General features: G+C 36.5%; 1 protein-coding gene across 5 annotated transcripts in view; it reads left to right on the top strand.

Moving 5' to 3' along the window:
* The window catches only part of TCF4 (transcription factor 4), a 392,852-nt gene that overhangs the window by 136,844 nt on the left and 239,605 nt on the right, over window positions 1-16,403 (top strand). For all 5 annotated transcript variants that reach the window (XM_012651753.1, XM_012651754.1, XM_012651755.1 and 2 more), the window contains 2 exons: window positions 10,398-10,459; window positions 13,312-13,408. In XM_012651753.1, the coding sequence (XP_012507207.1) occupies window positions 10,398-10,459; window positions 13,312-13,408 (159 nt within the window). The remainder of the gene's footprint in view (window positions 1-10,397; window positions 10,460-13,311; window positions 13,409-16,403) is intronic.

Raw genomic sequence — 16,403 nt, 5'->3', positions numbered from 1 at the left:
CTGTAAGATCTGATACGAAGATGGGGCCAGAGCGGGTGTTGAGGGAATTTCCACTTTCACCCTGCATACTTTTGTATTTTAATTTTTTTCAATAAGCACATAATTAAAAACTAGTTTTAACATTCTTAAAGAATGTCGCCATAGATTGCCAATTAGCTCAACAGGGAAAAATTGTAATTACACAGTGGAGAATCCGCACACCACCTTGACAAGGTGATCAAAGTTGACAACAATGAGCAAGAGTTGTCCAGAAAGTAAAACAACAACAACAACAAAAATAACCCCCCCCAAAACTGACAACAAATGAGGGGCAGACCAACATGCCATCATATGGCTCCGGATGGGATATCCTGGGAAAGACACAAGGCTATTATATCTACCTGAATATAATTATAAGGAAGCATCAGATCAGCCCAAATTGAGAAACATTCTGTAAAATACCTGACCTGTATTCTACAAAAATTCTGATATCACAAAAAGGAAGAGACTGAGGCACTATTACTGATTCAAATAGATGAAAGAGATGTGACAGCTCAATGCACTACATGATTCTGGACTGAGTCTTCTACCAAAGAGGGGAAAAGTGTCAAATTGGAATATGGATTATGGATGGGATCAAAGTTTCAACAGTAAATTTCCTGATTTTGATAACATTTTTCTTATGAAATGCAAAGAACTAAGGGGTAAAGGGATATACCTGCTGCAGCCTACTCACAGCTGGTTCAGAAACAACATATTGTATAGTTTTAAGTGTATTGAAATTAAAAACTTTTTAAAAATAAAAAGTAGAGGAATATAGGAGGAATTAAATATATACATTTTTTTCTTGACTTCAGCCCTTGATCTTTTCATTAGTTCCCAGGTGGGGCCCTGTTGTCTATATTTTTTAATGAAGTTCCTTGGGGTATTTTAGTGGTCAGCCAACATTCAGGAATCACTTATGTGTGCCTAGATTATAAATTATCCTTTCAGAAAGAGTTGCTGTAATCATTTTGAGATTGATCACTTACCAATAAATAAGTAACAAACTCACTCAGAATTGGAATGAAAAGGGTAAAAACTGATTTTGTTTAGTTTTGGGATATGAACAGGGTATAATATTGCTGCACTTTTTCTGGATTTTAGCCTGGTCAAAGCAACTTACAGTTGACCAAATGACTTAACTATTTTTTATATACCACAAAAATTAAATGTTTTACTAAAACTTGCATTCTCTCACAATTCTGATTAACAAAGTTGTACTGTATGGTTAAGTATGACACTGTAAATTTAGGCAAAATATGTCCTATTGAGCACATGGAGTGAAATAAAGAAATTTTTCCCTGATCCAAGCTAATACAATTTCACATTTGTAAAGTATTTCAAATTCATTTTTAATGGACTGCTTCCCTTCAAATACATGTGGAGGTAGATTTATAAAACTGTGAACAGTTTATGCATTTTTACAAATTTCTGTTGTATGTGTTTGATACTGATTTACCTCTTTTTAATTGTAGCATAGATAAAGAATTAGTAGTTTAAAACAGTAGGAACTACATGTTCTGCTGTGATCAAGGAATTAGATAATCTGGCTTGTTTGCTTAAGGGGTCTGTATCTTGAGACTTTTATAGGGCAGTATTAAAGCTCTGAGCCTTCTTATTATGCCAATACCCAGAAGATTGCTTTAATGAGAAGTAAAGGGCCTTTTTCCAATTACAAGGGAATAACTGTATTAAGTTCCTGTGTTATGTCAACCTGCTTTGATTTGATTACTGAGAAAGAAATGGATTTATCTGTCAGTGTTACTTAATTAAGCCTTCTCATTGATGTTTTGCAGAGTAATATAGTGTAGTTTGCACATTTGAGCCTAAATACAGAGAAAATTGGCCTAAAACTAAGACATGACCCCTGAAGATAACATGAAAGATTGATCGGTTGTCATTGCCAGGTCATAGGCTGCAGCGTTAAACACAGGTGGAAGGATTGTGATCTTGAAAGGATAAAATGAGTATCAATTTATGGGAGTGATTATTTTAAGCAAAAGGGACTGTGCTGTAAAACTGGATTTTAGGGAAAAATTTTGTGTATGTAAAACTACTGGCTTCACCAGTATTCATCAAGCATCTGGAATAGGGGGTGAGAGTAAATGAGAATAAAAGACACGGGAGAAGTAGATTTTGTTAAAATATAAAAGGAAACAGAAGAAATAGAAGAAAAGCAAGAGGAAGGAATGCCATTTGGGAGAAGTGGGCCGTTGTGGTTAGGCAGAGCAATTACAGCCTACAAATATTTCAATTAAGCCAGCCTCCCCTTCTCAGAATCTCACAAATGGCACCCCGGGGAGAAAAGAGGTATCGGGAAAGAAAAGAAGGAAAGAGAAAACCGTTACATGTTTCATCTTGGCGCTTCTCCCTCCCCCCACTGGAATAAAGTTAATAAATTATTTATCAAATAGGCATTTTAAATATCAATTTGTATATCTGAAGTCATTATAATATTATGGATTTTGCAACATCAAAATTACATGCATGATTTGAAAAATACGTGTATAATTACACATACAAGATGTCAGAGTTATATATTGTTCTGTTAGGAAAGAAAGCATATTCTTAAATGTATTCTTCTGTTGTTTAACGTTTTGTTTTCTAAAGTATCTGCCTTTTATTTCTTGCACCTTGTGATGTATATTTGTAAATATGCACCTCTTTAAAAGGTACTAGTATTTTCACATTTAGTTTAGCTACTTTAAAGCTTATCTGTGTAATGTCGAAGCTAGATGGTACTTAGATTTTTTTTTTTTCAAAGTCTTCCTATATGGCAGCTTACTTTCAACTGTTATTCTCACCTAATTTGAAATAAGTTTACTCTCAAAGAAAATTGTTTCGGTTAAGACTAATTTTTACGGAGTGCTTTTAGATTGGTCACATTTCAAAAGTCAAAGGAGGCATAGACAATTCTGGTTATACTCTTGCCTCAGTTGTTCATGGCTTTTGTTTCTGGGCTCTTGTTTAGAAAGACAGCATCCTCAAAGCACTAACTTCTCTTCAAGATGAAGACCCCGACTAGCTAGTCCCAAACATTTGAACGTTTGCTTAATAGCACTCTTCTCTCCGTATTTCACATTAATGATTCAAGCGAGAATATCATTCAAATTAGATTATCATTGATACCTCCAAATTATAGGGATTGATATAAAGGCCTCAAGGGTACTTTTGGTTCAATTTCATAATTTAACTGTCTACTACCTCGAGTTTCCAAAAGATTTCTGAGTTTCAGAATAAGGAACATCACTGACGCATTTATAACATGACAGCTGTGTACTTCATTTTGTTACTTTCGTATTATCTGAATTTCACATTATATGAAAATTCTTTCACTATTTTATAACACCACACGATGGAATGAACTTCATATCTTAAGTAGCTGAGATGTAGTGTTCATTTTTGAAAAAATAGTTTATTTTGAGCTTAAGGAAAATAATATTGTTTTAAAGGACATATGAACAGAAGTTTAATTTGGAGGTTAATAGAAACTAAACTATTCCAAGAATCCCCCTCTGAACACATTTTTTTCTACTATACTTTCTCACCAGTATATCCACTTTACCTTTCCTTATCGTATATAAAACACTATAAGATCATCTCATAGTTGACCTTTGAGTTTCAGATTTTTTTTGATAAGAAAATTCCATTAGCTCTGAGAAAGCCAGAGTTGGCAGCAGTCATCTGAAAATCAAAAGCGCAGGTCTGCATTCTTTATATTTGACTTATCTTAAAATTTGTGCGAGTGGCATTGCCACAACCCTCAGCCTTTGCTTAGTCAGGTTTGGGAAGTGCTGGAAGCTTCTCATCAGATTTCTCATTAGCGCTCACATCAGTCATTATGAAGCATTATATCTTGTTTCTGATAGAAAACAGAAACGATCATGGTCGTGTGGACATGGTGCTCCTCAACTCTTCCTACGTCCGTACGAGTACTCAAATTTGACTTCAAATTACTCTGGAGCTCTTATTATACTGGGTGCTAATGAAAATGTGCACATCCTTAACACGCTCTTTGCTGATGAAATATTTTGAACTCTAAATTCATCTGGCACTGACGGAGAGCATATGCCATCGCAGTTTGTACGGAGGGCTCAGCCAAGGGTTCTTCCTGGACTAGGAAATTAGTAGGAGCCACAGATGTACGCAGTCTGCGAGTCTCCATAATGGTGTGGAGGATATTTAATAGTGTCTGTTTTTGCAGGGAGGAGGATTTGAGACAGTGTAGACTTCAACATGTTTCAGATTGATTATCTCTCCTGGAAGAATTTAACATCCTCGATCTCCGAACGCATTCTGAATGTGTAGAAGTTTTCATTAGGAAATCAATATATTTCTACAAGAACAGGAGTTTGTAGATTCTTGGAGCAATGCAGAATGCCACTTTGGGTGTTTCCCTGACTTCATAAAACTCTGGGGTCCTGGGTGTTCGGCATGGTGTAAGCTCAAGGTATAGAAAAGACCAGTACACAACTCTACTTCAAATCGACGAGTCAGGTAACTCTCACACTTGTTTATTTCAAATCAAAGTTAAACCTATGTAGTATTTAGTTGGTGTTCTTAGCTAGGGCCTCTGGTCAACATACATAACCTTTGACAGCATATCATTTATATATTGCACATAGAAATACCCTGAGATATAAAGAGAATATTCTAAAGGTAAACTAAGTCATCAAACAATCTACTGCTTACTGAATTCTCACTGTGATTGTGCTGTAGAGGTTCATGGAGAAGGTGGGATTTGTTTAACCAAAATATTTTGGGTGTTTCTAAGATCCAGGAGAGTATTTAAAAGTCTCTGACCTGTTTATCTGGAGTCATAAAAATGTGAGCCTGAGATTTCGTTAGATATCGGAGGGTATTAGTAAATTAGGCACTCATGGGTAGATGTTGGTGACTATGATAGGTATTTACTATGGGCCAGGTACATCCCTAAGTGTTTTACAAGTGTTAATTGACTCATTTACTTTAAAAATAACTCCTTAAGGTTGCAATACTGTTATCCCCTTACCATCTGTTAGAATCCCGACTTTGGGTGGGTCTTGGGTTTTCACTTCTGTTCTTCTTGACCCGAGAGGCCATTAAATTTTCTAGGTTGGCAAATGTCCTCAGGGCAAAAATGTCTTTTATTCTTCCCTGGGTTCCAGCCTTCACTTTGATTTTGGCTCGATGATTCCTTGCCATCTTGTTAGCTCATTAGTAGTTTAAAGAAGATTTACAAAAATGTTATCCATCATTTTTAGTTTTCTGTGGGAGAGTTGTCCAAATATACTAGCCTGCCCTATTTCCGAGAATGGAAATCAAACTTGCTTATTTTACTGTTCACAAAAAATGAGTTCAGAGAGGCCAGCGACTTGCTCAGACCTGAGAGCTGGTCCCTGTTGAATTCCAGGTCTTCACCTCAACTCCCAGTGCTGTGTTTCCTAACGTGTGTCCAGTCTACTTGATAGTGTCAGTTTCACTGTCCACATGAGCAAAGTGAAGATTTGAGTAATGAAATCATAAGTTTAATGAAGGTGAGTGGGAAATCATGGAGCTTAGAACTATATCTGTGTACCTTTCCTCTAAATGAAGCACTTGGTCCTAATTTTGCCCAAACTAATGTGGCTCTGAAATGTCAGACATTTTAGAGAGGGCTCATGCAGAACTAATCAAATAAGATGAAAATTTGTGGGCTCTCAGGTCGCCTGCTAGAACAACTGTCAATCCCATGAAAACTGCAGAGTCTATCTTAGTTTAGGATCAAATGAGAAATTAGAAAAATCTTGAACATTGAGCCCATATCTGTCTTTTTGGAACAGTAGTTTCTATTGTTCACGTGCTTTTCTCCTCTCCCTCCTTCTGCCTAGTGTATTGACTCTGTTCCTTTTCCCATTTTGGATAGGGGCTGGCAACAGAACAAGCCAGAGGCGAGAACTAAATATTCACTAGATATTTGTACCCGGCAGTTATTCATTTGTTACTAGATTGCCTTCATAGAGTTCATACATCTCTTCCTATATACTGCGTAGTCTCACCACTTTTCATACCAAAATACTGTCTTACTTTTCACTTTGTGCTGTTTCAATTCATTCCAATAAGGAACAAGTAAGCCCACCACACAAGATATTGAGGGGTACTTAAATAGGTAAAGCATGCTTCTTTCCTATAAGGAACATATATCATAGTTTGGTATCATATAAATATGTAGTTTTATAGCTGTATGTATACTCACATGGCTATTTTAATAATAACTCCTGTATATGTACTGAACTAGCATATTGAGCCAGCCATACAAACATCATCATTGTGCCTGTTGTTGATGCTATGGGCAACTACATGACATTCTGTCCTCTGTGTTGAGAGCTCCGCAGACATTTTCTGTCATCTTTAATACCAGGATTAGTTATATTTCTTGTGAACATCTTGTGTGTTTTTGTCTGATGGGTCATTGTCAATCTTGTTTCACTCTTTGCTTTGCCAACTTAATAGCTTCTAAAATTTGGACCCACCTCTAGCAAATATCCAGTCTTTCACAGTGTGCACTTTGAGAAATTTGTCATACCCCTGGCTTTATTGTTCCCCTATTTTTATTTTCCAGTCTCTTGATTCCCTCAAATATTTATTCCATATATTTTATGTTTTGTGGACACAAGAGTGGGTATAAACTCCCAAATAAATCTATTCACTCTGTCTGGGGAGAAGTGACAGGAGGCAACCTTTCAGCTGGTTATAGAGAGACGTGAAATTCTTACCAGGGAGACTTGGTGGTGGTGGGGAGAGCACGGCTTCAGCATCCTACAGCACCTGTATTTGTGTCCCAGCTCTGCATTCACTGATCCCTTGGGCAAGTTTTCTGTTCCATCTAAGCCTCAGTTTTTTCATAGTATAAAATCAGGATACTGTTATGGCATTTAAGAGGCACAGTGTCTGACATACATTTAAGCTCACTAAATGTGAGATGCTATTATTTATTGTTTTTGAGAGACCGGGAACAGTTTAGGCAGAGGGAGTAGCAGGTGTGAACACGGTGGTATAAAAGAGTGTGCACGTCCAGGTCCGCCAGCAGAGAGTAAAGAGTGACCAAGTATAGGCCCTGTGCGAGCTTCACCTGAAAGTTGAGTCCGGGCAAGAACTGCTGGGATGCGGATGTGAGCAGGGTGTGTACTGGATGCTGCTGAAACTGACAACCCAGACAGGAATTTTAAGATATGGAGTGAGACAGGCAGCTGCGGATGGTTTGGGGCATGCCTTTGTCTTGTGTTTGCAACAGAGTAGTCTTGTGGTTCCCAAGCTCCCGTGCGTGTGAAAATTACCTGGGGACCTTGTTAAAAACACAGTTTTCTTGGCTCCATCCCCAGAGTTCCAGACTCAGCAGGTCTGAGATGGGCCCTAAGAAGCCAGTTTTGAAATGAGCATCCCAGGTGATTGTGATGGAGGTGGATGGCGCTTTGAAATGCACTTTGAGATGCACTGAGATAGTTACTGAGGAAATGCTTGCTAACTAACTGGCAGGTCTGATGAAGTTCAGGGGGAGGGAAGATGGAGACAAATGACTTAAAAGTAACATGTTTACATTCCTTATGAATTACCATTATCTGTGCTCTAGCGTTGTCTCCTCTTTCTGTGGATAAATGGGCACCAGTTGTATAGATTTTCTTCAAAGATAAAATAGAATTCATACAATTGTTCTATTTATTAGGTTTGGGAGAGCTAGTTATTTGTCCTCATCCTTTAGGTCTAGCAGGAGGCCAAGGGAAGGAAAAGCCTGTTCAACAGGGAGCTATAAAAGGGAGGAAGCAGAAAGGAAGGTACAGCACTAAGAGGCCAGGAAATGGGAAAGAGGGAAATGGGAAAGGAAGGGAAAAGAGCAGTCAGATCTGATTGGTCGGGAATCTATTTGTGAAGGAACCCAGCCAGTATTTAACCTGTTTTGAAAAAGCTAGACTTCCAGCATTTTTAATTAGTAGATTGCTCGCTTTTGAAATTGCCCAGTTGGGAATACTCAAGTTTTGATGCGTTTTATCTGCCCGCTAATTAGCAAGCTGCTTGGTTGACCATCATTTTTCCTTTATTCTGTGGACAGAAGATGTATATGAAGGTTTCTTGAAACATTCTAGCTCAAGTCTGGGTTAAAATGCCTAAGACACTGTGTATTTAGTAAGAGAGTTCTTACTGAATTATAAAACAAATCCTAGCTTTTCTCCAACTCGATTCTTTCTTTTTGCTGTAGCTCAGGGCTTCTCAACCTCGGTGCAATTGACAGGTGGGGCCAGAGCATCTCTTATTGTGAAGAGCTGTTCTGTGCGTTTATGTAATGGGATGTTTAGCAGCTTTCCCTGGCCTCTGTCTGCTCGATGCCAGGAGCACACCCCTCCCAAGTTGTGACAACCAAACATGTCTCCAGACATTGCCAAAGGTCCTCTAGGGAGCAAAATTGTCCCCAGTGGAGAACCACTGGCCTGGCAGGTGGATCCCCTTTCCTCCAAGTCTCTGCCTACTTTTCATGTTTAAATTCCTCTTTTAAAATTGAAAAGATAAAATGAGTCCAAACAATTTGAAGTCTTATGATAGATATAAGGATTCAAATCTGTTCTCCTATTACTTTTTGGCCAAATTTAAGAGGAGAAATCTCTCAAATGAATCTAAGCTGGCTGTTATAGGTGAAAAGAAAGTCAAGATATGCCAGGCTTTTGAAAAGCTTGCAGTGGTTGAGAAATTTTGTTATTTATACAAAATCTTTTTTTTTTTTTTTTTGGCTGAAAATATTTGGTTTTTGTTTAAGAATTAAGAGAACCATGCAGGCTACAAAACCTATTTGTGTGAGCATCCCAGAGGGTTGTAAATAACTTCTTCCTGTACTTTAGTTTGGTATATACAGACCAGGCCAGCATGTTGGGCTGTTCAATAGCAGATTTGGGGAAAGTTTTACACCTTTTCTCTAGGCTTGATGAAGTCCGGAGAGCTTGTCTAACATGCCTTAAGGCTCACTGTGCACTAATTTTAACTGTCCATAGGGAACATCTATTTGCAGTTTGCATTATCTTCTGAAGCACCAACTAAAAAAAAAAATAATATTTGTCATTAAAAAAAGACAGAGAGAGAGAATTTAATTTAGTGGTTATAAGTTAGTTCTTGTTATTCTTCCATCTCTTAAGATAGTCTAAAACACCATGTACTCTAATGTACCCCAAAATAAATCAATTAATTATACTATGGTTACTTCTGCCGGTAATAAAATAGAAGTAATAAAAGGAATGACAGTAGAGCATTAAGAGAATAAACAGTATCACTGAAATGTTAGGAAACACAATAAACGGGATTATGTCTCCTGAACCGAAGTTTCACACTTCCTCCTCCAGTTCTGTCAGAGGATGTCTGTGATGGCCGTCTGTTATCAACCATGATCAAAATAATGGAACCGTGAAACTTTTTATACTTACGAAAGCCCTTTCATAAAAAATCTCAAAGCCATACCTAAATATAGAGTGACTGATCTTTAAAACACTTTTATGTTTGAAGCAATTAATATGGGAACTTAGCTGTTAGACTTCGTCCCGAGTATTTGCTATTTGAAGTGTTGACGGAACATTTCGTAATCTGCTCAGCATTAAAAATTCACTGGTACAGAGCGTAGAAGAATCCCAACATTTTGGTGGTTTATGTAGGGCTTTTCACCATCGTTTATCAAAATAAAACATTGCTTTGTAATTTAATAACAACTTTCATTTCCACATCTCAAAGCCCAGATTAAGGATCACAGGGCAAGTGGTATGTCTCGTTTGAAAAAAAAAAAAAAATTGAAAGACAGAGACAGTATTGTCTTAATCTAAAAAACATTTTTTTAAAAAAAATCCTAATATCCCTGTAATGTGCTAGTGGAAATAGATTACTGAATACTTTTTCTGTCCCATATTTTCTGTTGCATATCTGTTGCCTTGTGTGATAAAACTTGTTTAGAGAACAAAAAGTATCCAAGAGCATTATGGCAAGGATGCTGCAAGCGTTACTATGGATATTTTCTTTAATTTAACTTTTTGGGGGGATTGAAGTTGTGTTAGTATATTTCTAAACTTACTTTGTCCAAAAGCTTTTAATAAAACTTTTAAGTGCAGTTTCATGTCTATAAAAATCAAGGCTGTCAAGCACTGGTGAAGGATGGAAGTAATTTTTATGTTCATACCTCTGGTTCCTGAGGGTCCAGTTCATTTCTGCTGTGAATTTAAATGAGTTAATTTAAGTAGATGGGTCAAAAGCCACTATCATCATGGTAGCCCTGTGCCTGATTCTTAATTAAAGGCAACAGGAGATTAATTTGAAACATTAATTTAAAAGTGCATATACAAAAAGAAAAAATCATTGCAAGAAAGCCTAAAGAACTTTTTGCTTGTCCCTAGATGTAGAAGACAGAAGTAGCTCAGGGTCCTGGGGGAATGGAGGACATCCAAGCCCGTCCAGGGTAAGTATATCTAATCTTTTTTCCCACAACCAGACATCCCACATATGTAAATTGACAAACAGGAGGTGAATTTCTCTCTCTCCCTCTCTCTCATTCATGCACACACACACACACACACACACACACACACAGATATGCATACTAAGTGTAATGAGGATCAGCTTGGAATTTTTTTTCATTCTCTTATTGGGTGCTTTTTTTCAATTTGACACCTGTTCCACTTCTGCTAACCCGAAGAAAAATCCTGCATTAAATATTTGGCGTTAGCTTTGTCAGTTATTGATCCAGGTATTATAGAAGGATATTTGTTTTAGATGGAACAACTTAAAAATTCTAATATTTCTGTGGTATATTGATGTAAATAAACTATTGAATAATCCTAAAGACTTAGTATGAAGTTCTAGTCTACCGATATAATCTACATAATGAATGTGAGTTTATTTCACTTTGTAAACCTTATCATTCCACCAATAGGGTCTTTGGTCACTAGTTAGATTCATTCATTGATTTGGTCTCACATTTTTGTTACCTTTTTTGTGGTTTTCCTCCATGAATTGATTGTTCATTTGTGTGTAATGGGAAGATCACGGAGTGGAGTAGGGTGGTGTGGTTAGACATTGTGTGTTTTTGTACATATATGACCTTTGGAATGTCAGTTCACCTCACTGGTCCTCATTTTCCTAATTTGTAAAATGAAATAGAACCAGGGGATGTTCTATTTTTTTCCAATTTAAATAGGCATGATTTAATATATAATGTCTTTCACTGAACCATTTTTAGGCTCTCTAAAATCCATGTCAGCTTTTACGATGTACATATAATGGCCCAAGTTAAAAGTAGACTTAGTGTACATTGTAAAACAAACATCTTTCCCTCCTACAACTGGCTATGTAGATGAAGCATTCTCCAGGGAGGAGAAATGCCGTAACATTTTATAGTAAATTTGGGATGGGAGTAGGTCTCTATTTTGGCATAAAAGGCAGGGAAGGTAATCAAATTGTTAAAATGAGGACATTTCAACAAGTCATAGTTACACATTTCCACCTGTCCTCGGAATAGCTATCCTCACCCTAAGTCACGGTACAGCAGGATCTCTGAGCTTACCAGTAACTTCGTTAAACCCTTACACCAGCTGTCGAGTTTGACATTCTGATGCTTTGTATGGACGGGTTGAGGAAATCTTTCCTCCTCCTCATGTTACAGTGTGCACTTGCAGAAATAAATCCATTCCCCTTGACAGCACGTAGAGATGACAGAACCCCCTCGTCTATTGTTTAGTTCATTCACATTTACTTAATTTCTTATGATTTCTCAGTTCAGTACACATGGTACTTTTAATTGTGTTTCGGAGAACAAGGTCCATTTAAGAATCATCCTGAATGACTTTAAAAACTCACGTACTTTTCATTAGCTGTCTTGCCATTTTTCTCGAATATGTTGGTGAATAGTTTTGAATGAATATATCATAATTTATATTTTCAAACTCCAAGGAGTTTGCATGAGACAGATTATTTGCCTCAGACTTATACCCAGACAACCTTGCTAAGTCTCTCTTCTCTCATCTAAAAGTGGTGATATTATCTCCTACCTTGCAGTACTGTGTTGAGAATTGAATTAGATAATGTGCATTAAGCTTTTAGTATACTATCTAGGATGCGGACACTTAATAAATAATAATCAGTATTATGCAGTGCCCAGTATAGAACGAGTGAGTGGAAAACCCGTGCTAGGTATTTAAAATGTGACATCTTTCTATATATTGACATCCTGGCAGAATTAGAATATAGTATCATTCAAGTTAATTTTCATAAATGAGGAAAGGCTATTGAAAGCAGAGTTGTTTTTCCTTAAGATTCTAATCATTCTCTAGTGAGGTGATGTGCCTTCTCATTGTTCATACAGCATCCGTCTTTTTTGTGTGGGCAGATTCTGCCTTTTGGCTTACATGCCAACTGACACCTCTGAGTAAATTTGACTTAGACTTTATGGGCAGTTCAACCAGCTGAGCAGAACGACTCTCCCCAGCCTCCCTTTTTGGTCCCTTTATGCACTTTAGTAGACTGAAATTTGAACTATATAATACAGATGATTTTAACTCTTGTCTATATGTTATCAAATTCCTCCATTAAAATTAAGTGACTGGACAGCTTAAAAACATCGTTTAAAATTCCCGTTAAAACAGGGAGATAATTGTAAAACTGAAGTGTCTCTGCCAAAAATTGTCTGCTTTAAAACAGTTTTTGTGTTTGTCCACTGCAGAAAATGCTAATTTATGCTAAAATTTTGATGTGTGTTCATAGTTATATCCTAATATTCTTAACATTCTTATGTGTTAATTACTTATACAAAACTCCAGTTCTCTTACAACCACAATAGTAACTGTAAGAAAACATTGAAACTTCAATGTTGTAAAACCCAATGTTGTTGTTTAAATTGCTCTACCTTAGTCTTTCAAAAGCAATTCATTGTGTGCTATGGGTAGTTTTTCCGTATAGCACAATTTTGTTTTGATGTGGGCTTATCAAAACAATTTTTAATATTTGTAATACACTTTACATTTGTCTGGTGTTTTACATGCATTATTTCATTTAATTATGTCAGCAGCTCCATGCAGTGGTTATCATTATCATTATTCCCAAGATTTCAAAGCTAATATGAGGAGAATTTGAACTTTGCAGGACCTGGAGCTCTCTCCTACCCATTATACTTCTGAAGGTGCAGGTTCCTTCTAGGAGGTTCCAGGGAAGGCATAGTGGACTCCAGTTTCTTTGGGCAGGAGAAGTTTCAGTACTGAAGGTATGTACTGATTTATGAATATAAAATTATGACTTACAATGTTATTTCATTTACAGAACTATGGAGATGGGACTCCCTATGACCATATGACCAGCAGAGACCTTGGGTCACATGACAATCTCTCTCCACCTTTTGTCAATTCCAGAATACAAAGTAAGATCAATTTTAAATTAATACGCACTTTTTGAATGCTTTTGTTTTGCCATGGAAGGGAAAACCATGCCCTAGACAGAAGTTCTGTTTTAGGAACTTGGATATTTAGCCAGTTCACTTGTAGCTATCATAAATTGTAGAAAAATATTGGCAGTCTATGCTTGGTAATAGTATGTCAAGGACTAAGTTTTATAACCATGTGGAAGATTGATTAAATAATGTCAGTGATACTGAATCTACGTGGAAATTGTGTCCTCTTTAGACACGAGGCACACATTCCAATTTCTAAGTTGCAATGATAAATTTTCTAAGTTAGGGTAAATTAAGTAGAGATGTGAATAATTAATATAAAAATATAGTTGGGCCTGTTGGTGGGCAATGATATATAAATAGTGTTAGCTGTGCGTTTTTATTAAAGGTGTTATAGAAATAAGTAGTGTTAATGGTCTCAGTGTGCTTAAATCAGAGTAGTGCATTCAAATTGCAATGTAAAATCTGATTGTGTATTTATACCAAGGTGTGAACTTTAGTGCTAATGGTCTAGGCAGACCCCATCCTGTTTCACTGAAAGCAAGCTAGGAGCTATGTGTTAGTTTGAGGCTTTGTGCGAATTTCCAGCATGCCCTTCATACTGGCGTACTTAGCATATTTTTCTGCTTTTGACTACACTGTAGGGATGTTTGTTTAACAGCAGTAACCTGAGCAATGAAAAGATAATTCATAATGGCTTAAAAGGTCCCAATAGCTAGTTACTTTAGTTTTGATGGAAAAAATGATCGTTGTTCTAGTAAATGTGAGTTTGTAACGATATTAGTAAATCTCTCAACCTGGCCAGATTCTATTGCGAATCTGTCAATAAATGAAGTTAAATTTCTTGGCACAAGCTGTTGGACCATACTCCAAGGAAAACACACAGCAATAGTTACATCATTCTGAAACCATAACTGCAAATGCTTCTAAAGAATGTCCTTATTTTTAAGCCTTGGAAGCTATACTTAATGTGTGGACAGTACTTGAGTCTCAGTCATTTTTTTCAAAAATCACTATCAAATTTATCCAAAGAATTTCAAGTATTTAACAAAAAATAGTTAAAGCAGAGAAATACCAGAAGTTTATTTTTGACGAGTAACATTATATGTTTGTACCTTCGTGCATCATCTCAACTTTGAGACCCACAGAGGTGGGTTTGGTCATAGGTTGTTCTTAGTTTTGTGTTCATCTTGATGTCAAAATGATAAATTTCATATTTATGCTTTAACATTGTAAACGAATTCTAGTTCTTTATCAATTGTTGATAGGGAAGTTTATCAAGTTTCCTGTTTTCAGGATACCTAGATACAGATGATTAGATGTATTTGTCCACTTAGATTTTAAACAACTTTTGACTCTTCAGTGTCAGTGGTAATGGTTTTAATTCTAACACCTTTCTTCTCTATTCATCTTTACCCAACTTCATAAAATATTTTAAAAGGTTAATTTGAAAATAATATTCTTGCGAATTAGCACCTAAAGATATACTAACTTCTTTGGAAGATTCTAAAATTATTCTCTAAGAACCAAAGTAAGGAAAAGAGAATAAAGAAATTACTACTCATCTTTAGAAGTTTATGTTATAAGATGTGACACATGTTTTAAAGAGCAACTCGATAAATTAATATAACAGAATACGCCAAGCAGTGCAAACGTATTAAATCATTGTTCTTGTTCATGTTTCCTCATGGGCAACTGTTTTACAAATCAAATTCGTTTTTCAATCCAAATAGTATTTAAAATATAAGTGGGCTGACAGTCTAGAGCAGAGAGAGCTGATTTTTTTCACTTAGTTGTTGTTTAAGCTGCAAATCCATGTCAGTCTCGCTCTTTTATCCCGTCTGCCCTCCTTCCCATTAAACTCTTAAATATGGAGGCCAAGACAGTCTCCTGCATTGTGATAGGAAATGCTACTATGTCCACGAGGCTCCCACCCACTGCTCCCAATGAAAGGACTTCTCTGTTAGATAAGCTGTCTGGTCTGAAACATGGCTCTTTATTGTTTACAAACTGCTACATTTTCCACCTCAAGCAGATTTTTGCACAGAAAAGAATTGTGCTTGGGCTAAATGGTTTATCTGACATTAATGGTGCAGTGTCAGACTCGGGTCAGGGAAGTCGCCCTTGGAGGGAGAGGGCATTGCGCAGTATGTAAAAAAAAAAAAAGGAAAAAAAAGGGAGAAAAAGACAATGAAACAAGTATGAAATGCTTGACATTTTTAGTTTAGAGAAGAATTGAAAAATGTATTTTTAGAGAACTGACTCTGATGCTGCATTAAAAACTCTTCCCACTGTTATAATTTCTCACATCCTAAACGCCTTCTTGATTGGCTTGAGTATCTCAGGGCTAGATTCGGGAAACAAAGATTCTCATTGATTTTGCCCAAGCTGCTATTTATCTAAAATGAAACTACTTTTACGATGAGGCATGTTTGGTGTTATGTTGCACTTTTACAAAGAAGGTCTAGGTTGTTTTCAGGAAATTAAGGATCACCGATTTACAAATGGTGATAAAGACAAAGTCAGATCTATTATTTAATAGTATAGTGAACAATTTGAATTCATAGAATAAATGCTGTATTCTACACTGGCCTTTGTGTCCAGACCCATGTTCTATGTTATAACCTTTGTGGACATTTTCCTTCTACCAAAAGAAAAAGCGTTAGAGTTTAGTGTAAGTTTTTGACAGCAATCCAGTATCTATTCTCAGATTCTTTAACTGGTTTTCATTAAAATTACAAAGTATTTCTTTATATTTCAAAGACTCAATTCTGCTGTGATGTCACATTAGGGTAAAAGCTATAGCATCAGAAATAAATCAGCCACTTTATTGGAGCAGATTCTCTATTGTCAAATCAATCAAGCCTGTGACTGAATTAGGCGTCTGCTACAGAAATAAGTGACACCAATTTTACGGGAACGAGTTATTAACTGCAGATGACCTGATTTTTTTTTTCTTTTTTTT

The sequence above is a fragment of the Propithecus coquereli genome, unplaced genomic scaffold, assembly GCF_000956105.1.
Source record: "Propithecus coquereli isolate 6110/MARCELLA unplaced genomic scaffold, Pcoq_1.0 Scaffold37, whole genome shotgun sequence".
Taxonomy (NCBI): Eukaryota; Metazoa; Chordata; class Mammalia; order Primates; family Indriidae; genus Propithecus; species Propithecus coquereli.
This window is presented reverse-complemented; position numbering and strand designations above follow the sequence as displayed.